At 43.9% G+C, this 26,987-nt stretch overlaps 1 protein-coding gene and 1 long non-coding RNA gene across 3 annotated transcripts; one reads left to right on the forward strand and one right to left on the reverse strand.

The window, feature by feature from the left end:
- Positions 1-438: 438 nt before the first annotated feature.
- Positions 439-2,449, reverse strand: LOC133364009 (uncharacterized). Its single transcript, XR_009757800.1, has 3 exons — positions 2,071-2,449; positions 1,430-1,589; positions 439-618 (listed from the first exon to the last, which is right to left on the reverse strand). It is a non-coding gene; the product is annotated as an uncharacterized LOC133364009 (long non-coding RNA).
- A 3,154-nt stretch (positions 2,450-5,603) lies between these two features.
- LOC133364183 (C-type lectin domain family 4 member A-like) lies at positions 5,604-26,987 on the forward strand. 2 transcript variants are annotated; one of them, XR_009757868.1, is made up of 7 exons: positions 5,604-5,926; positions 19,562-19,669; positions 21,419-21,514; positions 23,168-23,319; positions 23,645-23,766; positions 24,886-25,113; positions 26,589-26,674. XR_009757868.1 is itself a non-coding variant. In XM_061584389.1 (6 exons), exons 1-6 carry the CDS (start codon positions 5,860-5,862, stop codon positions 26,740-26,742), a joined length of 699 nt encoding a protein of 232 aa, XP_061440373.1. In that variant the 5' UTR covers positions 5,604-5,859; the 3' UTR covers positions 26,743-26,987. The 2 variants fall into 2 exon arrangements, 1 of the variants encoding a protein (XP_061440373.1); XM_061584389.1 differs by lacking the exon at positions 24,886-25,113 and having other exon boundaries at positions 26,589-26,987.

The raw sequence follows: 26,987 nt of genomic DNA on the forward strand, positions 1-26,987 counted from the left end.
TTAGACTTCCAGGTGTAATCTTAGACGGAGAATCTGGAACTGGGGATAAGACTCATCAGATCCAATGAATCTGTAGCATCCCTAAGTGGGGCTTCTTTCTAAGTGATGGCAGGATTGTTGGTATCCTATGAATCCTATAGGTACTAGGGTCCTTCTCTGACAAACTTCTTGTTCTTAAATAAGTGAAGAATTTAAAGAATGCAAATCTGCAATTGCTGATCTTCTAGCAAAAATATGTAATGTGTCTCTAAGATCAACCTTCATACCTGAGGACTGGAAAGTGACCAGAGTAATATGCAGAGGAATCTAGGGGAGATCCAAGAAATCACAGGCTAGTTAACATCTGCTCTAGGCAGATTAGTGGAAAACATTATTAATTATAAAATTATGAAGCATATAGAGAAATGAAGTTTGCTGAAAAAGGATCAGCATGGGTTCTGCAAATGTAAGTCCTATCTCATTAACATTTATAGTTATTTTGAGAGTGTCATGTGGATACAGGTGATATGTTAAGACAATGATTGTTTTGGACGCTCTTCATAAAGTCCCTCACCAAAGACTCCTGAGTAAATTTAGCAGTTGTTGAATAAAAGGATGGGGCTTCCTGTGGATCAGTAACTGGAAAAAAAACAGGAAGTAGCAGAGTGTAAGAACAAGTGGACATTTTTCATCATGGGTATTAAAATAGCAAATACAGTTCAAGGAATGCATGTGTAAAGTGATGCATGTTGGGATAAAATCCTAACTTCACATATTCTCTTATGGGGTCTCAGCTGGCTGGAAAAGAAATCTTGGGGTCATAGTAGATAGCTAAATAAAAATGACCCAGTGTGCAGCAGCTGTGAAAAGGTGAATTTCATATTAGGGATCATTACGAAAGCAACACGGCCAATCTCATAATGCCTTTATGCAAATCTATAATCTCATCACGCTTGGAATCCTGTATACAGTTTTGGTCACCACATCTCAAAACTGATCATGTCGAGCTGGAAAAAGTACATAAAAGGGCAATAAAAATGATCGGGGCTGGAGCAGTTCCCCTATGAGGAAAGTTTACCATGTTTGGAGTGTTTTAGTTTAGAAAAAAGGTGAGTGAAAAAAAGTGTATAAAATTATAATGGTGTGGAAAATGTGGTTAGAGAGGAGAGTTTCTCCCTCATAGTATTAGAATCTGGGGTAAGAGCTGGGGTTGAGGGTTGGCATGGTTGGACATCACCTGAGGGGCCCCCGCTGATGAACCTCACCCCCCCCACAAACCTCTTTGTCACCATTACAGGAAATGCAAAAAACAAAAAGTCTTCAGCATTTTTGAACCAGTCTCCATCAATGTACAGGAAAAGAAATTGCATTTGCATTCAGAAATAATGAAAAGGGAGATGAGTTTGTGGTGAAATTCCACAGGTGGTGTGCTGGTTTCTGTTGCACTTACCTTGCTTTTGAGGTGGTTACATGGTGTTTGTGAATGTCCGTTCTTTCATTCTACAAGTCAAGTCTCCAGTGGTCTGCATTCTGTAGCCTTTCTGGATGCCCACGTTTCCAGAAAACCACATGATGCCCTCAGGTGGGCTTTCTTTTTTTAAAGTGAGTACCTGTATTTTGGTGGACTGTTATTGGGATCATCATTATCTAGTATCAATAGCTACAAAGTTTGAAATAACATATAAGGTTAAATACGCTATGTCTTCTTACACCAATATGTTATAAATAAATGGAGCATATTGGCATTTGATGTTTCACATATCCTACAATTATCATTCCCACCTGGATATATTTAGTTCAACCTAGAGGATGTCAAGTACCAACAAAACAGAAACTTATAAAACTTTTTTTAATTTTCAAAGAACTTTATGTAGTAAAGAATAAACATAAATAAAACAAAGTCCATGCATGATTAAATACACAGACACATTCCTCAGTACAAGCCAAAAGAAATAACTGTAACAGTCCACTTGTGCAAGCATAACCTCATATGCCTCTACTCTTCCAGCCCCACTCCAATCACGTCTCCCAGGTTTTTTTAAAAAATGTCCCACCTTCCAGGTCTCATAACACCTCATAAACCAGACACACCTCTGTATTGATGAAGGAGCATGGCTTTGTTTCAGGTAGTGAAAGGTCTCAGTAAATCTGTACCATATTGCATACAATTTGTCCTGTTCTTCTTTGCCACTCAGGACCCTTTGATGATTAGTCCATACATTGAGGGACCACAGGTCCAGATCTAGACTCTCAAGCGTCTTTCACTTTTGCACAATGGGCAGACATGCTGCTATTATCAGAAATGTTAACTTGAACATCCAAATTATGGTTCTCCAACATATTTAAAAGAAATAGCTGTGGAGTGCATTCAATCTGCTCATTCAGAATTGAGGACAGTTCTGGGTGACTGCCAGCCAAAACTAATCCATCTTTAGATACTCCCACCAAAGATGCATGTAGATGCCCTTACTCCCACAATTTCCCAAGCAATCCTGAAACAAGCCAGCTGTCACATGTGAGAGATGTACAGTGGTTCTGAACCACCAATGTATTACATCTCTAAATACCTACATCTGCCCCCCCTTCCTCCTGTGAATCTTGCACCTGCCTCCACTTTTCAGCTTCCATCAGACAAGTCAGCCCGGCAGCTGAGAGCAATAGCATTTGAGGACTCTACAGCTGTTGCTAATTTACAACCCACAGTAGCAGGGCCATAAAGCAGAGGCTTGCAGGGATGTGTGTGTGACACCAAAGGGAATTATTCCCTTGATGCTGGAATGAGGGTGCTACCTCAGTTTGTTTTTTTTAAATGTGTGTGTGTGTGTGTGCGCGTGTGTGTGCGCGCGCATGCGCGTGCGCGCGTGTTTTCCTCCCCACTTGTTGACATTGTATGACACTTGTTTATTGTTATGTGGTATATATTCACTAATAGGCAAAAAACCTTGCAGTTTAAGAACGTACCTATAGCCCACAGATATTTCTATCAAACTTTAAAAAACAGGGAAATTGGGCAGCTATAGTGAATGCACCAGGGGAGCAGGAGACTTGACCTCCTCTCTGAGATATTGTACTACTCTACAAATTTGTCAAAATGCAAACACAATTTGGGTTGGTCTTTCACAGTCCAATCCACTTCCTGTGTAGCTTGAAAGGATTTGGTAACATGTGCCTCTGAGCATATGGTGAGTGGTGGGATTTATTTCTGTGCAATCATGTTTGAAAATGGAAATAGACTGTCTTCAAGTCCATCCCAACTTATGGCGACCCCATGAATAGGGTTTTAATGGTAAGCAGTATTCAGAGGTGGTTTTACCATTGCCTTCCTCTGAGGCTGAGAGGCAGTGACTGGCCCAAGGTCACCCAGTGAGCTTCATGGCTGTGTGGGGATTCGAACCCTGGTCTCCCAGGTCATAATCCAACATTGACCCGGGGGAAGGACAGGGAGGGTAGGAGGAGGGGGAGGGGAGGAGATTGCATGTGTGGGCACTGGGCAGAGGGGAAGCCCCTTTCTTTTCCAAAAGGAAAACATTGTGAACAGAATAATTGCTTTTCAGGGTTTCCCCTGCCTTTTTTTCTACAGCAGGCATATGTAGCCTCCCACCCAAATTTAAACCAAAGCTGTCCCAGACCACATCCATACCAGGCCTTTATTTCATTTTGGACAGTCATGGCTTCTCTCAAAGCATCCTGGGAAGTGTAGTTAGTGAAGGGTGCTGAGAGTTGCTAGGAGATGCCTTGTTCCCCTCACAGACCTTCAATCAGAGTGGCTGACTGTTAAACCAGTCTGGCCACTGAAGCTCTCTCAGTGGAACAGGAGTCTCCTCTCAGCACCCTTCACAAACTACACTTCCCAGGATTCTTTGGGGGAAGCCATGACTGTCTCAAGTGAAATCAAAGTCTGGTGTGGGTGTGGCCCCCTGATTAACCAAGCCCAGCAGCTGTGAGTCTGGCTTTTAGAAAACTGACAATTGGTTCTTACTGAGCATGCTGACCTTATCATTGAGATCTAGCCAAAATTTATTAATTAAAAATCAGCCAGGCATTTTTTCAACTTTTCAACTGCAGAAGATGAAGGTCAGAGTATGGGCCAAGGTTAGTAATAGGATTACAGGTACTCTGTGAACATGGCTGATTTTTAATTAATTTCAACAGGTTATGAGAACTCAGAGAAAAAAGTCCAAAAGGGCTCTGGTTTTTCTCTCTCTCTTTTTAGACTTTGAACTCTCTATTCTCTCTGACTGTTTTGTGTATCATCATGAAAATTCAGAGGGTTGTTAAGCAAGCGTTTTTGAGTTCAGGACTATAAGTCCTGTAAGGTTTTGTTTTGCAATGAGCTTATAGGAAGCATCAGGATGGCATGGGGGGTATTTTCAATTTAACACTGCGGAATGTGAAAACTCCATGCTGGCTATAGTATAAAGCCACTCTTGTTACTGTATAATTTCGGGGGTGTGAGAGGGTGAGTGCATGACATACATAGGTTTCATGCTTTTGGGGGTGCCTGGTGTGAGAGACTGAGATATCCCAGAGAGGTCATAACCCCTGAGGATGAGGTGGGTAGGGTAGCAGCCGTTTATGCCCTAGATGAGAGATGGGGTGGAATGCATATATTGTTTTGTTTTGCTTTCCCTGCTGGAGGATGGGCATATTTATGGTGGATTGTATGTGTTCTGACTATTATGGATAACTTTCTGCAATAACTAGTTAATGGTTTCTGATTTAAATGTGTGTGCATCTATATGTGTTTATGATTCTGATTTTTTAATGAATAGCATTATATGAATATTTTAATAAGAATGATAATATACAGTAATTACTTTAAGAGAGTTTTCCTTAAGGGAGGCAGAGGCTGATCTCAAGGGTGCTAAAGCCCACAATTTGTCCCATTTGCAGACTTCCAGTGGCATACCTAAATCCATCTCCCACTGCATTTTTAGAGTACTAAAGTTCCCGTGGAGGTCTCCAACAGTATGGTATAGATGTTAGATACCATCCCTCTGTAGTTCTGTTCAGAATCCAAAATCAATCGTTCAAACTTTCTTTAACATTAGTACTTAAAGTTGGCTGTGAAATAGTGTGCCACACCCTTTTCTATATGTCAGACATAATCTCATAGTTCAGGGTTTGTTTCCATTTAGTTTGATATGTATTAGCAGAACCATCACAGCTCATAATAATTCCATGCAATTTACTCAGTAACATGCTCTGGATTTTCCACGTCTGTAATATCTCGTAATGGGTCACATTTAGTCACTAAGCAATTAGCTACATTTCTGACTGGTGAAAACTGAAAAACTGTGGATGGTGCCCTCCCATTTCATTGTTTATTTTGTTATAAGATTTAAAATATCCATATTTGAAAAGATTCCTGATTTCAGTCAACCCATTATTGCACCTAAATTTCACATTGCCTAAGATTGTCTTGTTTTTTGTTTCCTCATTATGATATGGCTGTTGAAGGAAGTTACTTAAGCTTCTGGTCTGTACTGGCAAGAAATGTGGTCAGATGGTTGGGAGGGACAAGACCAATGACTGTGAAGACTGTGAGGGAGGGGGAGAGGGAGGGGAGCACTTCCCTTTCCATCTTGAAGTTCCTCTTCTGTTTCCCTTCAGTTGCTGGGGAGCGTTCTAAATGAAGAACCAGTGAAAGGTCCTGGGCCTCCAAATACATTATCTCATGGGATGGGATGGGTAGGTGGGGGGACATGATTGTTATCCTTTGTCATTTGGGTTTGTCAGACTACTGGAGAAGGCAGAGAGCTGTACAGCTCTCAAGAGTTGGAAAATCTTTATTTTCAAGTTGTTTTTATTACCCTCCACACCACACAAATCCATCTCCATTGATAACATAAGTTTTGAAAAGGACTCTTCAGAATCCAAATGGCTTCGGAAGTCACATATGCTGAAGTGAAGTTCAAGAATGGGCCTTCACCTGCTGAACCCAAAGGTAAAAATCTGTAGATTTCGGGTGGGGTGCATGGGTATATGTGTTGTTGGTGTGGGCAACCTTTCAAAGGGAAAAGTGAATTAGTCTTTGGCTATCCCTGCTGCCCCACTGAGCTGTTTTATGGTAGCTCAGGTACAGTGCAATCCTTCTGTTTTCTGATCTGCAGTATGACTTCAATGCATAGCAGGCAGAAATCAACCAAGTGGATACCTTCTTTTCTTAGCATGACATTCTACAACTATATTAGATTTTTGAAAATGGTTATTGGAAGATTAAGCCAATTCATATAAACAAAATCCATTTCTCTTACATCCAGCCTGTAAGCCCATCATTACTCTGTTGGCATGTACAGAAGATCTGTAATGCTCACTGAATATGTGTGCATCGTAGCACGCATGATGTGTGCAAGACTAATTTTTAGCTGTCCTTTATGTAATCCAAATATGAGGATAGGACTTCCATTTCTTATTTTAATTGCCGGTTGGAGTTGGGGTACTGAGAAGTGCCTGTCTCAGTATAATGCAGCTTCATCTCTCAGAGGGAAACACATACAAATATTTTTTGCCACTTGGATGCCATCCATTTGCTCCCAGTACATGTGAAATTTGAAAATGCTTAAGAATTAAGCTGTAGACTTTCAAGAGTGTCTCACTTTAATGAGCTCTTATATATATTATTTGTTGATGTCGTTATTAAATTTATACTTCTGACTTGTGACCTCAGCTGTGCTTTCAAGGCAGCCTACAAAATAAAATTCCATATACAAGACTAATTAAAATTGTCAAAATCAAATGACAAGGAATGCAATTCTATCTTTCTTTCTTCTCCCCTCAAATGTTAAAGACTGGAAATTGGGTTGGGATTGTGTGCAATCCACCCCTCCACTGGCAGACATATGGGGGGTGCTTCATTATGCTAGAGATGCCAGCTTTGCCTAGGCAGCCAGTAAGCTACTGCCAGTAGAACTTTCATTGGCAATAGAGGCACTTCAAGGTGGAGCACCAGCAGTTTTATATCTCCTGGATCCAAAGCCCCATTGATCCCCTGAGGGGCCTGTTCCCTGAGCCCCTCTGTTACATCAGCTTGGAGCTGGTGTAGCAAAATTCTCCACCACTGCACCGGCTGGTGTAAGCCAGCAGGAGTTTGGAGGTAGTAGTCAATCTGCATCATTGCTCCCCTGCCCGACCCTCCGCAGGATTGCTCTGCCCAATGTCTAAAATCACAGAACACTAAAGAGCATCATAGAACTTCTAGAGCAGCCTTTCCCAACCAGTGTGCCTCCAGATGTTGTTGGACCACAACTCTCATCAGCCTCAGCCAGCATTGCCAATGGTCAGGAAAGATGGGAATTGTGGTCCAACAACATCTGGAGGCACACTGGTTGGGAAAGGCTGCTCTAGAGTATTCAGGTCTTAATGAACCTCCTAAAAGGTAAAAGGAAAATTGGGCACAGTGGGTTTTCTGAAGGAGGGATTCCCCCAAAAAGACCCCACCAAAGGGAAGGACCTGCTCTGTGTAGCTATCAGCTTAACATCAGAGGGTCACAGCATCAAGGCCCTACGGCGTGGCTTACCCAGGTAAGGGGCAGAAGATTCTGGGGCTTTTTAGTTGAGGGGGGGAAAGGCAAATAACGGGGACATGATAGAGATGCATAAAGTTATTTGTAGAGAAAGTAGATGCAAGGAAGTGTTTATCCCGGTCTCATCCTATTAGAACTGGAGGTCATCCAACAAAGCTAAATGATAAGGAATTCAGGACAGACAAAAGAGCACACTTCTGTACATAGTGCATTGCTGAACGATGGAATTCACAGTCATGGCTGCTAACTTGGTCAGCTTCATGGAGGGTAAGGCTGTCGATGGCTGTTAGTGACGATGGTCCAGTGTTGGAGATGCCACTGCATCCCTGTTGCAGGGAAGACAAGTGGGGAGAGTGCTGCTGTCCTGCTGTCGGGCTTCCTATAGGCATTGGCCTGGCTGGCCACTGTGAGAGCTGCATGCTGGATCAGATGGACCGTTGGTTGGATTCAGCAGGGCTCCTCTTATGTTCTTATGGCGTGTTCATGTGGCCATAAAACTATGCCACTTAAGAACATATTTGGGGATTTGGAGCTAGAGACAGCTAACCTTAAGGAAGAGGGTAGGAGAACCTTTTCCTTGTAGAGCATCCATCAAGTAGTTGGAGAAGGTACAATTTAACTGGCAAGCATCAAGCAGAAAAAATGACTCCAAAGCCAAGTACAAAGAAGACTTACATTCTGGTATCCCTTTAAATTAGTGGGCCCGAGAAATGAACAGATGATCATGTTTGCCTAAATAAGATTCTCCTGTGGAGCTTGAGGCAGTTCATGGTATGATTATAGCACTGGACACCTGTCATACACACTTGGATGAAACGGATTATCTGGATCCATACCAATCGGGTTTCAGGACTGGACATGGAACTGAAACAGCCTTGGTCGCTCTGGTGGATGATATGAGGAGGGCACTAGATAGGGGAGAATTCACCTTTCTTGTCCTCCTGGATCTTTCAGCGGCTTTTGATACCGTCGACCACGGTATCCTTTTACATCGCCTGGAGGGATTGGGAATTGGAGGTACTGTTCTACGGTGGTTCCGTTCCTTTCTCTCTGACAGGCATTATTTATTATTATTATTATTATTATTATTATTATTATTTATTAAATTTATATACCGCCCGACTAGCAATAGCTCTCTGGGCGGTGAACATAAAACAGCATAAAAATACAATAAATAACAAAACAATACTAAAATACAAGCAACAATCCAACACAATAAACATTTTTAAAATTAAATCAGTGTAACTTAAAATGCTTCAGAGAATAGGAAGGTTTTGACCTGGCGCCGGAAGGAGAGCAGAGGCGGCGCCAGGCATACTTCCTCGGGGAGACTGTTCCATAGTTCGGGGGCCACCACTGAGAAGGCCCTAGATCTTGTCATCACCCTCCGGGCCTCCCTGTGAGTTGGAACCCGGAGGAGGGCCTTCGTAGCAGAACGTAGTGCACGGGCCGGTTCATATCGGAAGAGACGTTCCGCAAGGTATCGTGGTCCCGCACCGTATAAGGCTTTATAGGTTAATACCAACACTTTGAATCTAGCCCGGAAACATATTGGCAACCAGTGCAAGCTGGCCAGAACAGGTGTTATATGCTCGGACCGCTTGGTCCTTGTCAGCAATCTGGCCGCTGCATTTTGCACTAGTTGTAGCTTCCGAACTGTCTTCAAAGGTAGCCCTACGTAAAGCGCATTACAGTAATCCAAACGTGAGGTTACCAGAGCATGTACCACTGATGTAAGGTCCTCTTTACTCAAATAGGGACGTAGCTGGGCTACCAACCGAAGTTGGTAAAACGCATTCCTAACCACCGAGGCTACTTGAGCCTCAAGTGAGAGGGAAGAGTCTAAAAAGACTCCCAGACTACGAACCCGGTCCTTTAGGGGGAGTGTAACCCCGTCCAGGACAGGGTATATATCCACCATCCGATCAGAGAACCCGTCCACCAACAGCATCTCAGTCTTGTCTGGATTGAGCTTCAGTTTGTTAACTCTCATCCAGTCCATTGTCGAGGCCAGGCAACGGTTCAGCAAATCGACAGCCTCACCTGAAGAAGATGAAAAGGAGAAGTAGAGCTGCGTGTCATCAGCATACTGATGACAACGCACTCCAAAACTCCTGATGACCTCTCCCAACGGCTTCATGTAGATATTAAAAAGCAGGGGGGACAAAACTGACCCCTGCGGGACCCCATATTGGAGAGCCCGCGGTGTCGAGCAATGTTCCCCAAGCACTACCTTCTGGAGACGACCCGCCAAGTAGGAGCGGAACCACTGCCAAGCAGTACCTCCAACTCCCAACTCCGCGAGCCTCTCCAGAAGGATACCATGGTCGATGGTATCAAAAGACGCTGAGAGATCAAGGAGAATCAACAGAGTTACACTCCCTCTGTCTCTTTCCCGACATAGGTCATCGTACAGGGCGACCAAGGCTGTCTCAGTGCCAAAACCGGGCCTAAAACCCGATTGAAATGGATCTAGATAATCAGTTTCATCCAATAGCGCCTGGAGCTGGCCAGCAACCACCCATTCCAAGACCTTGCCCAGGAATGGAACATTCGCCACTGGCCTGTAGCTGTTAAAATTGTCTGGGTCCAAGGAAGGCTTTTTCAGGAGTGGTCTCACCACTGCCTCTTTCAGACAGCCCGGGACCACTCCCTCTCGTAAAGAGGCATTTATCACTTCCTTGGCCCAGCTACCTGTTCCATTCCTACTAGTTTTTATCAGCCAGGAGGGGCAAGGATCCAGTACCGAAGTGGTTGCACGTACCTGTCCAAGCACCTTGTCCACGTCCTTGAGTTGAACCAACTGAAGCTCATCCAACAAAACAGGACAAGACTGTGCTCCGGACATCTCACTAGGATCTACTGCTATAACTTGAGAGTCTAGGTCCCGGTGGATACATGAGATCTTATTCTGGAAGTGATCGGCAAACTGATTACAGCGGGCCTCCGATGATTCCACTGTGTCCGGAGGGTTTGAATGGAGAAGCCCCCGGACAACTCGAAAGAGCTCCGCTGGGCGGCAAAGAGATGATTTAATAGTGGCAGCAAAATGATGTTTTTTAGCTGCCTTCACTGCTCCTACATAGAGCTTAGTCGAAGCACTAACCAGCGCATAATTGTATCCGTCGGGAGTTCGTCTCCATTTCCGCTCAAGCCTCCTCCTATCTTGCTCCATCGCTCTCAGCTCCGGAGTATACCATGGAGCTGTATGAGCTCTACACAGGAGAGGGCGTGCAGGAGCGATCGTGTTTACAGCCCGGGTCATCTCCATATTCCACAGAGCGACCAGGGCTTCAGCAGGAGCGCCAGTCCTATCAGCCGGAAAATCCCCCAGAGCCCTTTGAAAACCTTCAGGATCCATTAGTCTCCGGGGGCGGACCATTTTAATAAGTCCCCCACCCTTGCAGAGGGAAGAGGTTACTGAAAGTCTAAACTTCAGCAAGCAGTGGTCTGTCCATGACAAAGGGAGTGTTGTAAAACTCCCCACATCCAGATCACTTTCCCCATGCTCAGTAGCAAAAACAAGGTCTAGAGTGTGCCCCGATACATGTGTTGGACCACTAACATATTGAGACAGCCCCATGGCTGTCATGGAAGCCATGAAGTCCTGAGCCGCGCCAGACAAAGTGGTCTCGGCCTGAATGTTGAAATCCCCCAGTACTATTAGTCTGGGGGACCTCAACAATATATCCGAGACCACTTCCGCCAGTTCAGTTAGGGAAGCCATTGGGCAGCAAGGTGGGCGGTACACCAAAAGGATTCCCAGCCTGTCCCTCTGGCCCAACACAAGGTGCAAACACTCCAGGCCAGTAACTGAATGAACATGGTGCTTGGTGAGTGAGATGGAACTCTTATAGACGACAGCAACCCCACCTCCCCGACCCTCAGATCTACCATGATGCTGAACCAAGTACCCCGGTGGGCAGAGCTGAGAGAGACCAACTCCTCCCTGCTCACCCACCCAGGTCTCGGTTATACATGCCAGATCGGCTGCCTCATCCACAATCAAATCGTGGACGAGGGAGGTTTTATTATATACCGATCTGGCATTTAATAACAGCAACTGGAGATCTGAGAGTTGGCTGATAGGACTACCAACGACCTTGCGGGTGTGGGAAGGACCGGAACAAGGCACAGCCACAACATGTCTGGACCGCGTTCCCCTTACCTGGCACGTCCTTCTCACAGCGCCATACCTTCCTTTGCCCGTCACTACGGCAATTGGGGCCCCCTCAAGTCTCCCCGCCTGATGGATAAAACTCTCTCCGAAGCACAAGAGAGCTATTGCTAGTCGGGCGGTATATAAATTTAATAAATAAAAAATAAATAAATAAATAAATAATACAACTAAAATATACAACAATTAAACGTATAAAAACAGCTATATATACAGCCATATATACAGCATATAAACATACACACTCACTCAGACATACATTCATATAATCAGGCACCCATTCATCTCAAATTGCATCAACACACCAACAAAAAAGAAAAAGAAAAGAAAGCAGCAGCAAGAGCAGCAGCCTCTCCTTCCCTTGGGGCGATGCTTTCTTTCTCCTGCAGGGCCTGGGTCTCCCAGGCCACCTCAGCCAGCCGGCTTATGTATCCCTCCAAAGAGGGACAGGTGGTAAGAATCAGTCCTGGCTGGCTGGGTACCTGGGGCCTGGCATCAGCAGGTAGCATTGGGCGATGAGGTTTCAGACCCTTGGCCTCTCACTTGTGGAGTGCCACAGGGTTCTATCCTCTCTCCCATGCTATTTAACATCTACGTGAAGCCGCTGGGATCCATCATCAGGAGATTTGGGCTGCAGTGTCACCAATATGCAGATGACACTCAGCTCTATCTCTCGTTTAAGTCCTCACCAGAGTTCGCTGTGGAGACCATGTCCAAGTGCCTGGAATCCGTGAGTGGATGGATGGGAAGGAACAGGCTGAAGCTAAATCCTGACAAGACTGAGGTGCTGCTTGTGGGAGACAGAGGGAGGTTGGGCCCTGTTGACCTGAGGTTTAATGGGGTACAATTACCCCTGAAGGATCAGATCCGCAGCCTTGGAGTTGTTCTTGATTCCAGGCTGTCCATGGAGGCTCAGATTTCGGCAGTGAGCCGGGCAGCCTGGTACCAATTACACCTCATACGTAGGCTGCAACCCTACCTCCCTGTTCATCAGCTCCCACTGGTAGTACATGCCCTGGTCACCTCTCGATTAGATTACTGCAATGCGCTCTACGTGGGGTTACCCTTGAAAACGGTCCGGAAACTTCAACTAGTACAGAATGCGGCGGCTCGTTTACTTACAAACAGTTGTCGCCGTGATCATATTACACCAGTGTTATTCAATCTACACTGGCTTCCAGTAGTTTTCCGGGCCCAATTCAAGGTGTTGGTGTTAACCTTTAAATCCCTATACGGTTTCGGCCCAGTTTATCTGAAGGAGCACCTCCAGCATCACCAATTATGCCACCCGACAAGATCAGCCACGCAGGGCCTTCTCTCTATCCCACCAACAACAGTAGCTAGGTTGGTGGGGACTAGAGAGAGGGCTTTCTCAGTGGCGGCCCCCACTCTCTGGAATTCCCTCCCGTTCGATCTTTGGCATGCCCCTTCCCTGGATACCTTCCGCCGAGCCTTAAAAACTTGGCTGTTTGGACAGGCATTTGGGACCGCCGGGGTGAGCTAATTTACATACTGAATGCCCGTTGTTATGTACTGCATATGTTGTTATTTTTGTTATTGCTGAGTATATCATATTTTATTGTATTTACTGTATTTATTGTATTTTATTGGAATTTAATATGTACGTCGCCTAGAGTGGCTTCGGCCAGATAGGCGACCTAAAAATTAAATTTACATTTACATTTACATTTACGTATGATATAAAAGTGAAGATCTATGTGAGGGGTTTTTAACACTAGAATTCCTCAAATATTTGGCTGCCAAGGAGAAACAATTCTTTCACATCTAGAATTTTGCAGGCTATGCAATTGTACAACAGAATTAAAGTTAATGGGAAGTACAGTCAGAAACTTATTTGCATAAGTGGTCTGTAGAGAATTTGTAAATCCCAACACAAATCTACTGGTGACTGATCATTTCTCAAAAATGATTCATAGTCACAAGGAATTCATGTATACTGTATTGGAAGTGCCGCTCTGGGCTCCTCTTTGGAGGAAGGGCGGGATACAAATCAAATAATAAATGAATAAATAAAGTGCAGAGTAGGGACATAGGAAGCAGTTTTATAGAGTCAGACGACTGGTCTCTCTAGCTCAGGAGTAGCCAGTGTGGTGCCCTAAGATGTTTTGGACTCTCAGCTCTTATTATCCCCAGCCAACAGGGTCAATGGTCAGAGACAATGGAAGCTGTACTCCAACAACATTGTTGGAAACTCCTGCTCTAGTTCACTACTGTCTACACTGACTGGCAATGGCATTCCAGGCATTCACAGCCCCACCTGGAAATGTTGGGGGCTGAACCTGGGACTTTCTGCCTTCAAAACAGGTGCTCTACCACTAAGACATGGTCCTAAGTCATTGCCGCTGAGTCACGTATATCCCCCAAACAACAAAGTGACTTGTGGCACTTCTATAAAATGCATTATGACATAAGCATCAGTGCTAGTCCTACTCAGAGTAGATCATCTCAGGGGCGTCACTAGGGCGGTGCGGCAGGTGTGGGCCGCACCTGGTGACACCACCAGATGGGGGTGACACCCAGAGCCGCCGCCCCCCAGGCACCGCCTAGGCACCGAGAGCCTTCACGTGCTGCGCCGCCTGCCTTCCTCGGCTGTTAGAAGGTGGAAGCGGCAGCAGCGAGGTGGTGGCGCGCTCCCGGGCCCTGTTGTTCGGCTATGTGCGTGCTGTGTGTGCATGATTGCTCACAGTCTCAGGGAGAAGGCGCTGCCTAGTGACACCACTGGATCATCTGAAGTTAATAGACATGACTACTTAGGTTCATTACTTTCAGTGGGTCTACTCTGCATAGGACTTAGTTGAATACAACTCTTAGTTGTTAAGGTGCCACAAGACTGTTGTAGTTTTTGTTACAAAATAATAGCAGAGCTACCCTCTAGAAAATGCATGTAGCCCTCCTGTCTAAGGTTGATCACTGATCAGTTTTTGGAGGGCTAAGCCAGTTATTGTTAACGTATTTTATCGTGTAACTCTGCATGTACAGAGCCAAAGAGAAGCTGCAGTGGTGCTACTGATCTGCACATCCAAAGAAGCTGCTGCTGTTATTATGGTTATTTAATACTTACAAAGCATCGGAAATATTCTAAGTGCTGTACAGATATTAAAAGACAAGAGAATCCTTCCTGGTAGGCTCACAATCTAATAGGCAGGATACAAAAGGAAAAAATGAATGGGAAAAGGCAAAGGGAGCAACACACTGGGACAGCCGCTCTTTCATTGGACAATGGACGGGGCCAGGTCTCCCCCCCCCTTATCACGACGTCCTTCCTGTGAGAGCAGGGATGCTGGAGCCTTGTGGCTCTGGTCTCTCGGCCCATCACAGAGTGTGCCTCTGCAGCCCCAGTGTAACCCTTTGTAGCTGGCTTTTCATCTTTGGGTATGTACAGAGCAGAAGTATCTTAAAAGAGGAACTGGCTGTTAGGATCTATGGATTATAATGGTTTTTGCGGAATTAACCACATGCAGTAAGCACTAAGCAGTAGTTACACTTCAGCTTGGTAGAAATTGCACTGGTATAAGAGTCTGGTATAAGAAAAATAACTATGTTTATTGTAGAAAACACATTTAGATAGAAAAGACCTACATGTGACTACCTAGATGGGAGATGCTGTAGAAGAGGTCTGCTGCATCTGTGCTCTCCCCTTTTTCTTCAGATGAGCTATATGTGTTCAACTCTCTAAGCAATGTTTGTATATTTATAGTCTTAAAGGTGCCACCCTGGGCTGCTTTGGGAGGAAGGGCAGGATATAAATTGAAAAAATATAATTATACCTTTAAAACACCATCAGCCCTCTCAGTCATTGAGGAGAGGTGGAGGGAGGTGGGATAATGAAATCCAAGTCACCAGCCAGCCAATCAATACTGTGCACACACGCACACACACACACACAGTCAGCTTTGATTACTGGTCCACAGAACTGGCTTTGCCATAGATCAACCCGTGCCGAGGATATATCTCCAGGGGGTGGAGGGATCCTTGTAGTGGGTGATTTGATCATTAGGAACATAGACAGTGGGGTGTGTGATGGGCGTGTAGACCGCAAGGTGTTTTGCCTGCCTGGTGCGAAGGTTGCGGATATCGCCCGTCGTTTAGATAGTTTGGTAGACAGTGTTGGGGAGCAGTCAGTGGTCGTGGTGCACGTTGGCACCAACGACATGGGGAAATGCAGCCGTGAGGTCCTGGAAGCAAAATTTAGGTTGCTAGGTAGGATGCTGAAAGCCAGGACCTCCAAGGTGGCTTTCTCTGAAATGCTACCAGTTCCACGCGCAGGACCAGCCAGACAGGCCCAGCTTTGCAGTCTCAATGCGTGGATGAGACGATGGTGTCGGGTGGAAGGGTTTAGATTTGTTAGGCACTGGGAAACATTTTGGGACAAGCCGGGCCTGTACAAAAGGGACGGGCTCCACTTGAACCAGAATGGAACCAGACTGCTGGCACTTAAAATTAAAAAGGTAGCAGAGCAGCTTTTAAACTGACTGAGGGGGGAAACCCGACAGGAGCTGAGGAAGGTCCGGTTCGGAATAAACCTCCTCCCTGGGATAAAAACCAAAGAAATGATGAAATTTTAAAAGGGGTAGGCCTAGAAGTAGGCATTGTGAGAGCAGGGGACAGGATATAAATTCAGAAGAGCAAAATTACCACAGGCCAAACCACAAGTGCCAAAGACACTTGAAGAGAGACACTGCTTACAAGTGCCTGTACGCTAATGCTAGGAGCCTGCGAACCAAGATGGGAGAACTGGAGTGCTTGGTCTTAGAGGAGAGCATTGATATAGTGAGCATAACGGAGACCTGGTGGAATGGAGAAAACCAGTGGGATACGGTTATCCCTGGATATAAACTATATCGGAAGGACAGGGCAGGACGTATTGGTGGCGGAGTCGCTCTATACGTGAAAGAAGGCATTGAATCCAGCAAGCTCGAAACCCCAAAAGAGGCAGACTCCTCCACAGAATTGTTGTGGGTGGTGATACCATGCCCCAGGAGGGACTTAATACTGGGAACGATCTATCGTCCCCCTGATCAAAATGCTCAGGGAGACCTTGAGATGAGATATGAAATTGAGGAAGCATTCAAACTAGGAAATGTGGTAGTAATGGGTGACTTCAACTACCCGGACATAGACTGACCGCATATGTGTTCCAGTCATGACAAAGAAGCAAAGTTTCTAGATATTCTAAATGACTATTCCCTAGACCAGTTGGTCATGGAACTGACCAGAGGGACGGCAACCCTGGACTTAATCCTCAGTGGGGACCGGGACCTGGTGCGAGATGTAAGTGTTGTTGAACCGATTGGGAGCAGTGACCACAGTGCTATTAAATTAAACATACATGTAAATGGCCAATTGCCAAGAAAATCCAACACGGTCACATTTGACTTCAAAAGAGGAAACTTCACAAAAATGAGGGGATTGGTAAAAAGAAAGCTGAAAAACAAAGTCCAGAGGGTCACATCACTCGGAAATGCTTGGAAGTTGTTTAAAAACACTGTATTAGAAGCTCAACTGGAGTGCATACCGCAGATCAGAAAAGGTACCGCCAGGGCCAAGAAGATGCCAGCATGGTTAACGAGCAAAGTCAAGGAAGCTCTTAGAGGCAAAAAGTCTTCCTTCAAAAAATGGAAGTCTTGTCCGAATGAAGAAAATAAAAAAGAACACAAACTCTGGCAAAAGAAATGCAAGAAGACAATAAGGGATGCTAAAAAAGAATTTGAGGAGCACATTGCTAAGAACATAAAAACCAACAACAAAAAATTCTATAAATACATTCAAAGCAGGAGACCATCTAGGGAGGCGATTGGACCCTTGGATGATAAGGGAGTCAAAGGTGTACTAAAGAACGATAAGGAGATTGCAGAGAAGCTAAATGAATTCTTTGCATCTGTCTTCACAGTGGAAGATATAGGGCAGATCCCTGAACCTGAACTAACATTTGCAGGAAGGGATTCTGAGGAACTGAGACAAATAATGGTAACGAGAGAGGAAGTTCTAGGCTTAATGGACAATATAAAAACTGACAAATCACCGGGCCCGGATGGCATCCACCCGAGAGTTCTCAAAGAACTCAAATGTGAAATTGCTGATCTGCTAACTAAAATATGTAACTTGTCCCTCAGGTCCTCCTCCATGCCTGAGGACTGGAAAGTGGCAAATGTAACGCCAATCTTCAAAAAGGGATCCAGAGGGGATCCCGGAAATTACAGGCCAGTTAGCTTAACTTCTGTCCCTGGAAAACTGGTAGAAAGTATTATTAAAGCTAGATTAACTAAGCGCATAGAAGAACAAGCCTTGCTGAAGCAGAGCCAGCATGGCTTCTGCAAGGGAAAGTCCTGTCTCAGTAACCTATTAGAATTCTTTGAGAGTGTCAACAAGCATATAGATAGAGGTGATCCAGTGGACGTAGTGTACTTAGACTTTCAAAAAGCGTTTGACAAGGTACCTCACCAAAGACTTCTGAGGAAGCTTAGCAGTCATGGAATAAGAGGAGAGGTCCTCTTGTGGATAAGGAATTGGTTAAGAAGCAGAAAGCAGAGAGTAGGAATAAACGGACAGTTCTCCCAATGGAGGGCTGTAGAAAGTGGAGTCCCTCAAGGATCGGTATTGGGACCTGTACTTTTCAACTTGTTCATTAATGACCTAGAATTAGGAGTGAGCAGTGAAGTGGCCAAGTTTGCTGACGACACTAAATTGTTCAGGGTTGTTAAAACAAAAAGGGATTGCGAAGAGCTCCAAAAAGATCTCTCCAAACTGAGTGAATGGGCGGGAAAATGGCAAATGCAATTCAATATAAACAAGTGTAAAATTATGCATATTGGAGCAAAAAATCTTAATTTCACATATACGCACATGGGGTCTGAACTGGCGGTGACCGACCAGGAGAGAGACCTCGGGGTTGTAGTGGACAGCACGATGAAAATGTCGACCCAGTGTGCGGCAGCTGTGAAAAAGGCAAATTCCATGCTAGCGGTAATTAGGAAAGGTATTGAAAATAAAACAGCTGATATCATAATGCCGTTGTATAAATCTATGGTGCGGCCGCATTTGGAATACTGTGTACGGTTCTGGTCGCCTCATCTCAAAAAGGATATTCTAGAGTTGGAAAAGGTTCAGAAGAGGGCAACCAGAATGATCAAGGGGATGGAGCGACTCCCTTACGAGGAAAGGTTGCAGCATTTGGGGCTTTTTAGTTTAGAGAAAAGGCGGGTCAGAGGAGACATGATAGAAGTGTATAAAATTATGCATGGCATTGAGAAAGTGGATAGCGAGAAGTTCTTCTCCCTTTCTCATAATACTAGAACTCGTGGACATTCAAAGAAGCTGAATGTTGGAAGATTCAGGACAGACAAAAGGAAGTACTTCTTTACTCAGCGCATAGTTAAACTATGGAATTTGCTCCCACAAGATGCAGTAATGGCCACCAGCTTGGATGGCTTTAAAAGATTAGACAAATTCATGGAGGACAGGGCTATCAATGGCTACTAGCCATGATGGCTGTGCTCTGCCACCCTAGTCAGAGGCAGCATGCTCTGAAAACCAGTTGCCGGAAGCCTCAGGAGGGGAGAGTGTTCTTGCACTCGGGTCCTGCTTGCGGGCTTCCCCCAGGCACCTGGTTGGCCACTGTGAGAACAGGATGCTGGACTAGATGGGCCACTGGCCTGATCCAGCAGGCTCTTCTTATGTTCTTATGTTTTTATGTTTAACCCGTTTATCAAGTTCATCCATTTATTATTATTCTGTAGCCAGTTAGATTGGGAGTGCAACAGAGCGATGCAGCAGGGTTGTTAAATATATTAAAAGCTAACTAGCTTACACATGAGCATGTACCCTTAACCTTTGTGATGGTGGTATCTTCACTTTTCAGCACCTTCAACACCTCCTAGTATAGTCCCGAAATGGACTCGTTGGTTTCCATGGGTAATGTCTGGGTTTTTGATGTTGCTATCCATTGCACTTCTTGTTGTCATCATTGGTGAGTATAAAGGATGAGCTTTGTTTGAAAAAGCAAACTGGGTAAAACCGAGAGAAAGGGGAAGATTCTTCTAAATAGTCATGTGACAGTTTTGAATAATGCAGGGAGAAATGAAGCCTGTTAGACTAGAGGCTTAAAAAGTAAAAATGACTGAGCGGTGATTTTCTCTCTCCAGCGGGTTCTTAGGACTCACAAACAGTGAGCATGACAGAGCCTAGACGTTCTCCAGTTCATAACTGACCTATTTAAACTGAGTGAGCATGAACTGGACATGTTATGATAAGGGGTCACTGGGGATGGGAAAGAAATTTGATTCAGTTCATATTTAAATGTGAATCTATCTGATTTGTACTTTCTGAAACAATATGCAAACTGAAGCATAGCCATTCTTCAAAATTCACACTTCTCCAACTTTTGCAATGCAGTTCTCTTGCCAGGTAACGTGCAAAAATGCTAAGTTAAAGTGTGCATACAGATGCGTATATTCATGAAAATAACATACAAAAATGCATTATGTTGGAGAATATATATATGAACATTTTTGCACAATGTATTGGTGTATATTAGGCAAAATTGAATACAAAATGTGTATGTTAGGAGAAATTTGCATTAAAATGCTGATGAATGTTCATGAGAAACTTTTGGTTTTTTTAAAAAAAATCACCAACAGTTGTAGAGTCCTGAACTTAAGATTGGAAAAATGAGAAAGTGAGAGGAACAGAAACGGAGAGAGTTGCCCCTTCCTAGGGCCACTTACATTCTTCCATAGAGGGCTGATTCATTTTCACTCACTGTTTTACCCTTACAAGTAATGTCTTTTTAAAAGAATCTAGCCCAAAAATCTCATCTGTATTTTTAAGTAGCATGTATTGTCACAAAACCAAGAAAACTCAGATATATTATCAGCTGGAACACAACACCTCCATGTTGATTTGGATGGCATGTTGTGACAAACTTGGGTGAGGTGTCCAGTGCACGGTCTAGGCTGATTATGTGGGACACGGACGAAGTATCTAAAGTTGATCACTTGCTTTCTCAACACTTGACCATTGTTGCTGATTCACACTAGCCAACAGGGATTGGCTGGATGGGTCCAGAGTGTGGTGAATGCATCATTACGCGCAAGAGTGATGCTTAACACTTTTAAAGAGGTGGTAGTGTGACCACTCCAGAAAAAATCAGCCCAAGATATCTGTCTCTTCATAATTTACTACAGAGGTGCCAAATCCCAGACACCCTAAGGGGCACTGTTAATCTATCACATGAGAATACAGGGGTTAAAAGACTTGACTGGGGAAGAAGAAGTAGTATACTGGGAAATTCAGAAGTGCGGGGTCCCTTTGTGAAAGTCACACCACACCCCCTCACAGCCATGCTCTCTTTTACACTTTCCCTCATCTCCCTTGCTCTCCCTGTCATCCTGTGAGTCCACACTCCACTACAGCAGACATCCCTAGCAGCTAATCAGCATGAAAAGGGAAGCCTTGTCTTCTCAGTGGATGACTCATCTCCTTTCACTCTGATTGGCTCCAATCAACACAAAAAGACAAGAAATCTTCTCAGTGGTTAACATGCTTCCTTTTCATGCTGATTGCCTCATACATAGGAACCTGGCTGGGACCTTGCTCCCAAAAAAGTAATGGGTCTATGACCCCCCACAACCCTGGACGACTGCACTCCTGGGAAGGAGAATGTTATGTTGGAGCTTTGCGATATTATAAGATATTGCCGCTCATTCTCTTTTTCCAGCTATGCTCAAGGGAAGCCCAAAGAAGGAATCCCTCGAAAGCCAGTATCATAATGCAACAGAATGGCATTGCCTCTTAAAAAGAACTGAAGATAAAGGTTAGTAGTAACTGTGAATGAGAGGATCAGACGGGCAACACAGAAAGCCCTGTATGTACCCGATGGGAATTTAGATCCTTTAACATAAAAAGTGAAAAGCCGCCCCCATTTAACTAAGCCTGTTAAGAGCCGGAATTGATCTGTAATTTGGCAGGCTTTATCTGCTCCAGAGGAACTGCTGTGCCTTCCATTTTTTCCCCTTCTGTCAAAAGAAAAAAGTTATAGACATTTTAAATTTTCCCCATAATAAATGCTTGGAGGGTGGTGGTGATAGGGAGAAACTATGTTTCATTTTTTGTCAAGTGGATTCAGCCTTGATTGAGAGACTCTGAGTAGAAATACACTCACTTTTCTGCTAGTTCCAGTGCGTCCCCACCTATCTTTTCTGAAAACGGGGGCACACAATGCTAGTCAAACCTTTGCCCTTTCTTACTGTTTGCTTTACTTTGCAATTTTAGTGAAGTTTCCTATAGTAAATTAAAATGATTTTCTTCTGCTTCTGTTTCTGTAAATATGTGAAGTATAGCAACACTTTGCATAATTTACACTTAAAAAAGAGCTCCAAAAACAACTGTGGAATAATGGCATTGACTGTTCTGCGGAATAGTTTCCAGTGGACATGAGGAGTGTCTTAGTTTGCAAAAGTCAAAACAGTGGGAGGTGAAATGTATTCTAGCAAGTTTCTAGGTGTGCTCTTTGTTTTTAATTCTATGCTCAACCTTCCTTAAGTGGAGTAGTTTAAGCATAGCAGGCTGAACACATGCATCTTGGGCAGGCTAAGTTTGTCTTCTCCAACAGCTAGATTCATTGCTTAAGTAGTCACATGTTGTAATAAGTCTAATTTTACATCAACCTGTAGTTTCAGATTTAACCATTAATGCACACAAAATAGAAATAGAATATAACCTCCAGTTTGAAACACAAAAGTCTGTCTTCACCATCATATGACATTGACCAATAAAAAGGCTTTGAAATTAATAAAAATAGATTTGACAGAGATTTCTAGGATGAATAATGAGAGAAATATAGTTTTCTAGGTTAGATTCTCTGTAGAAACAGTAGTAACGCAGGAAAGAAGCAAAGTAAGAACACCAACAAACATACAAAAAATGTAATTCTCCATCTTTGGAGATGGCAGGTGTTGCCACCACTCACCATATGTTCAAAGTAGGGTTGCCAGGTTCTTGGCCTGAGACTGATCCTGTATCTTTAGGAGAAGAGAAAGTCAGCCAAGTGCAGGTGTTCTTGCAACGCTGTAATGGGAAAAACCACAAGGTGGAATTCTCCCAGCACAACTTTTAAAGATACAGAAGACCTCTTGGTTGCAGCCTCCAAGAGGTCTTCTGTATCTTTAAAAGTTGTGCAGGGGGAAGGGAGAATTGGCAAGTCTGGCAAAACCTTCAGCTCTTCACCACCTGTATCTGATCTCCATCTGACCAATATAAAGTGCATGTCCACTTACTTTCTGATCCTCCCTACACAGTTTTTCAAAACAAAAGAAATGTAATGCCACAAGGGTAGCATCCAACTTTAAACAAACAACCTTAGCTGAATGCAATTAAAAACAAGAGAGAGACCTGGAAAGGGAAAAAATATCTGTTTCCAGATATTAAATTTCTTGCTGCTTCTCTTTGCCTCTGTTTTCCCCTTCAGAACAAGGCCTGTTATGTTGTATGGAGGGCCTACAGCAATTTGAATCCAGGTGCTACAATTTCTCTACAGTCAAGATGACCTGGAATGAGAGCAAGAAGAAGTGCCTAGACATGGGCTTCAACTTGGTGGTGATAAATTCGGAAGCTGAGCAGGTGAGTTACAGTAGGTCAGCTTTTCTGAATCTGATGTTTTGGACTACAACTCCATGTTGCCAGCATGGCCAATAGTCAGGGATGATGGGAGTTGTAGTCCAGCAACATCTGAAGGGTTCCAGGTTGGGGAGCCTGAAATACATGTATCTGACAGGCTACCCTGGAAGCAGAATATAAGAAGCATCTCTCGCTCTCTGTTTGTAGTCTTCAGGTACACTGGGATTTGCATGCTATGAAAGGCACCCTTGGGTCTGGGGTGTGTTTGGCATGAAAGGTCCCCAAATATCTCTGTTTGCCCTAATTATGTGATTCTATTTTTATACAGGATTTTCTTACAAAACATCTAAGTAAAGCCAACAGTGGAAAAGAAAATTTTTGTGTTGGCCTCACTGATCAGGAGGAGAAAGGTCAATGGCGTTGGGTGGATCAGACAGAGCACACAGCAATGTGAGTCATCATAGATATAGTAATAGTTATACTTAGCATTTAAACTGTGCATTTTGAGCATGCAAAGCACTTCATATACATCATCATGGCAATCTTTAAAACATCCCTGAGGTAGCCAGTGTGGTGTAGTGGTTAAGGTGTTGGACTACGATCTGGGAGACCAGGGTTCAAATCCCCACACAGCCATGAAGCTCACTGGGTGAGCTTGGGCCAGTCACTGCCTCTCAGCCTCAGAGGAAGGCAATGGTGAAACCACCTCTGAATACCGCTTACCATGAAAACCCTATTCATGGGGTTGCCATAAGTCGGGAACGCCTTGAAGGCAGTCCAACACACACACACATGTGGTAGCCAGTGTTCTCATCTCCACATTGCAGATCCAGGGTTGGGGGGGAGCTGAGATTGAGAGAATAATGGTTTGCATCAGGCCACTGGCTTTGAATGCAAGAGAACCTTAAACTCCTTAGATTTCCTCTCACAAGGGAGTTGAGAGAGAGGGATGGCAGTGTGATGCAACTCTTCATTCTTTATTCCAGCAGTTCATAGCATTCTGCAGTGAGCAGTTTTTGCTGTGGTCTTTTTCTGAGCTGATTTGGCTGAGTTCCCCTACAAGCGCAAAAGCTCTAATCAAGTACATCAGCATGTAGCACCCATTACCTGCACCTTCTGAAAAAAATTCAAGACATTTTTGTTCCAGTAGGTTTTCCCAGCTGGATAAATGGGTCTCTGCCATGGGTGTCAATTTTGTTTTGTTTTAAATACATTGGCTGTCTTCTGTGTTTTTTGCTGTACTTATAGTACATCACCTTGAGACAATTGTAGGAGGTGATTAATAAATTGATGATATGCGTGTAGAGTCCTTTCACAAAAAGCCAAATCCACCAGGGAGAAGGGTTGCCACAGTGCATGATGGGCTAGCCTGTGTAACCCTATGAGCCGTTTCATAGAATAGTAGAGTTGGAAGGGGCCTATAAGGCCATCAAGTCCAACCCCCTGCTCAATGCAGGAATCCACATTTCCCTTCAACATGTGGGAAGGGCATTCTGAACCCCCCTTTAGTGTCAGAGCAAAACATGCAACAAAATGACTATTTATTGTCTATTGTTTCACAATTTTAAGGAAATCAACAAGGGTTGGCAAATGACATAGCCATGAACAAGCTAGTAAGGCACACCAAGAAATCTATAATCCTCTCACAAGTGAAATATATAGATGGTCTTAAAGAAAAACATATTCATCAGATCGGATGTCCCAAGGAGCAATCAGAGGAGCAGCCAGTAATCACTCAGATTCCAGTCAAGATGACTATTCCATACTCAGGCAGAGCCAGTTTATATAGAGAAAAAGGTGAGATATAATGTTAGGGTGTCTAGGAGAAAATCTTGAGGGAAGTGTTTTCTTCTTCAATGAGAAATGTGATTACATTGTTATGTTCTCTAGAAACACCCTTCATGTTCAGTGTGATCATCTTCCTTTGGGGTGTTAATTCCAAAACATGAATCGTGCTTCCTTATCTGCTGTTCTATGGTGGGCTCCCTCTGAGAACAGTCAGGGAAATTCTTAAAACTGCTCAGTTTCTGTCCTTCATTTGCTGATTTAAGGCCTGTTTGATTTCCTGAGAACCCAACATTTTCTGAGCCTTGACCTTACACTGCATCCTGGGTATGTTGTCTGGTGCTATTTGGGCAGATCTACAGGGCTACAATGTTGTAAGAACAGAACATTGGCCCTTGCACCATGCAGAAACTGGGGTTAATAATCAGCATGAGGACTTCATGAGATAAGCCGGGCAAAACAAGTTGCTCATGATATGAGCAGGGATGTAGTCATCCGGGGTCTCGGGGGTCTTAGACCCTTTACTTTTTTGGGAACCAGGTCCTAGCAGGATTCCTATGTCTCCAGTGCCCTACAAGCCAATCAGCATGAAAACGGAGTGAAGCCTAAACACATAGCAATTTTTTAAAAGGTTGTACTTTTCTTTATTGCTGTAGGGCTTTCTAAGGCAGTTATGCAGGGCCCCAATGAGTGTCAATTGCAAATAAGCCTTTAGTAGTTCCTACTTCAAGAAGCTTTCAAAAAGTACTTTGGACACATCTTGAGAAGACCTGATTCACTAGAAAAGACAATAATGCTGGGAAAAACAGAAGGGAGTAGAAAAAGAGGAAGGCCAAACAAGAGATGGATTGATTCCATAAAGGAAGCCACAGACCTGAACTTACAAGATCTGAACAAGGTGGCTCATGACAGATGCTGTTGGAGTTCACTGATTCATAGGGTCACCATATGTCATAATTGACTTGAAGGCAAATAACAACAACAACAAAACTTCAAAAAGCCAGGACAAGTTATAGAAAGTGAGAATTCTGTAATTGCAGAACAGAGAGTGTATCCTGATGATAGGATCCCATCTACATCATCAAGCATTTTGGTAGCAGCAGGAGAAAAACGTGTGTAGACACTGAGTTCAGTAGTTCAAGCAGTATCTTTCACAGTGAGAAAGAACAGTCAAATGGTGACAGTGACAGAGGAACAGAAAGCAATATTCAAACTGGGTCAGATTATTATATAAATTTAGAAGGTTGTACTATATAATCTTAAAAGTAGACATGGCTGTGAAGGGGTGTGGCTATAACTATCATGAAGGGACTCTGCACTTTTGAATTTGCCACTGGATATGAGAGGGTATAATCTGATCTATGTTCATTTCTGCAGTTTGCATTGTTAAAAGGAGATTTGGGGGCCAGAGAAAATTTTACTAAACTTTTCTCTCCCCATCCCTCACCAGCCATGCATCCTTTTCTCATAAATTGTCTCTCTTTCAGGTTCTGGAGAGATGGAGAACCCAATAATGATGATGAGAACTGTGTTGTCATGCATATAGACCAAAGCACACAAACAAGGAACAACTGGAATGATGTGACATGCAACATGGGCAATCATTACTACATTTGTGAAACTGAGGCAGTCATTTTTTAATTTAAAGGGCCATGCAGGATGTGAGAGCAGAAAGACCATCCATGGTATGAGACCTATCCATCTCAAGGGCCCTGAATCCATCCTTGGCATTAGCTGCACATGAAAAGGTTCTGCATCCTCATTTCACACATATGCTCTGAAAGAAAAGTAATGTATAGACTTGTTCAAAATGGGAGAAAGAATCCCAAGTTCAGCTTGCTAGGGCATTCACAGCCTTAGACCAAATTAAATATTTTTCCTCTGTC

This window comes from Rhineura floridana, chromosome 9 (assembly GCF_030035675.1).
Source record: "Rhineura floridana isolate rRhiFlo1 chromosome 9, rRhiFlo1.hap2, whole genome shotgun sequence".
NCBI lineage: Eukaryota > Metazoa > Chordata > Lepidosauria > Squamata > Rhineuridae > Rhineura > Rhineura floridana.

Bases quoted from the DNA above. Each gene is read 5' to 3' on its own strand.
- LOC133364183 (XM_061584389.1), top strand. From the start codon at position 5,860: ATGGCTTCGGAAGTCACATATGCTGAAGTGAAGTTCAAGAATGGGCCT. The intron at 5,927-19,561 runs GTAAAAATCTGT...TTCACTTTTCAG, and splicing joins TTCACCTGCTGAACCCAAAG to CACCTTCAACACCTCCTAGT. The intron at 19,670-21,418 runs GTGAGTATAAAG...CTCTTTTTCCAG, and splicing joins ACTTCTTGTTGTCATCATTG to CTATGCTCAAGGGAAGCCCA.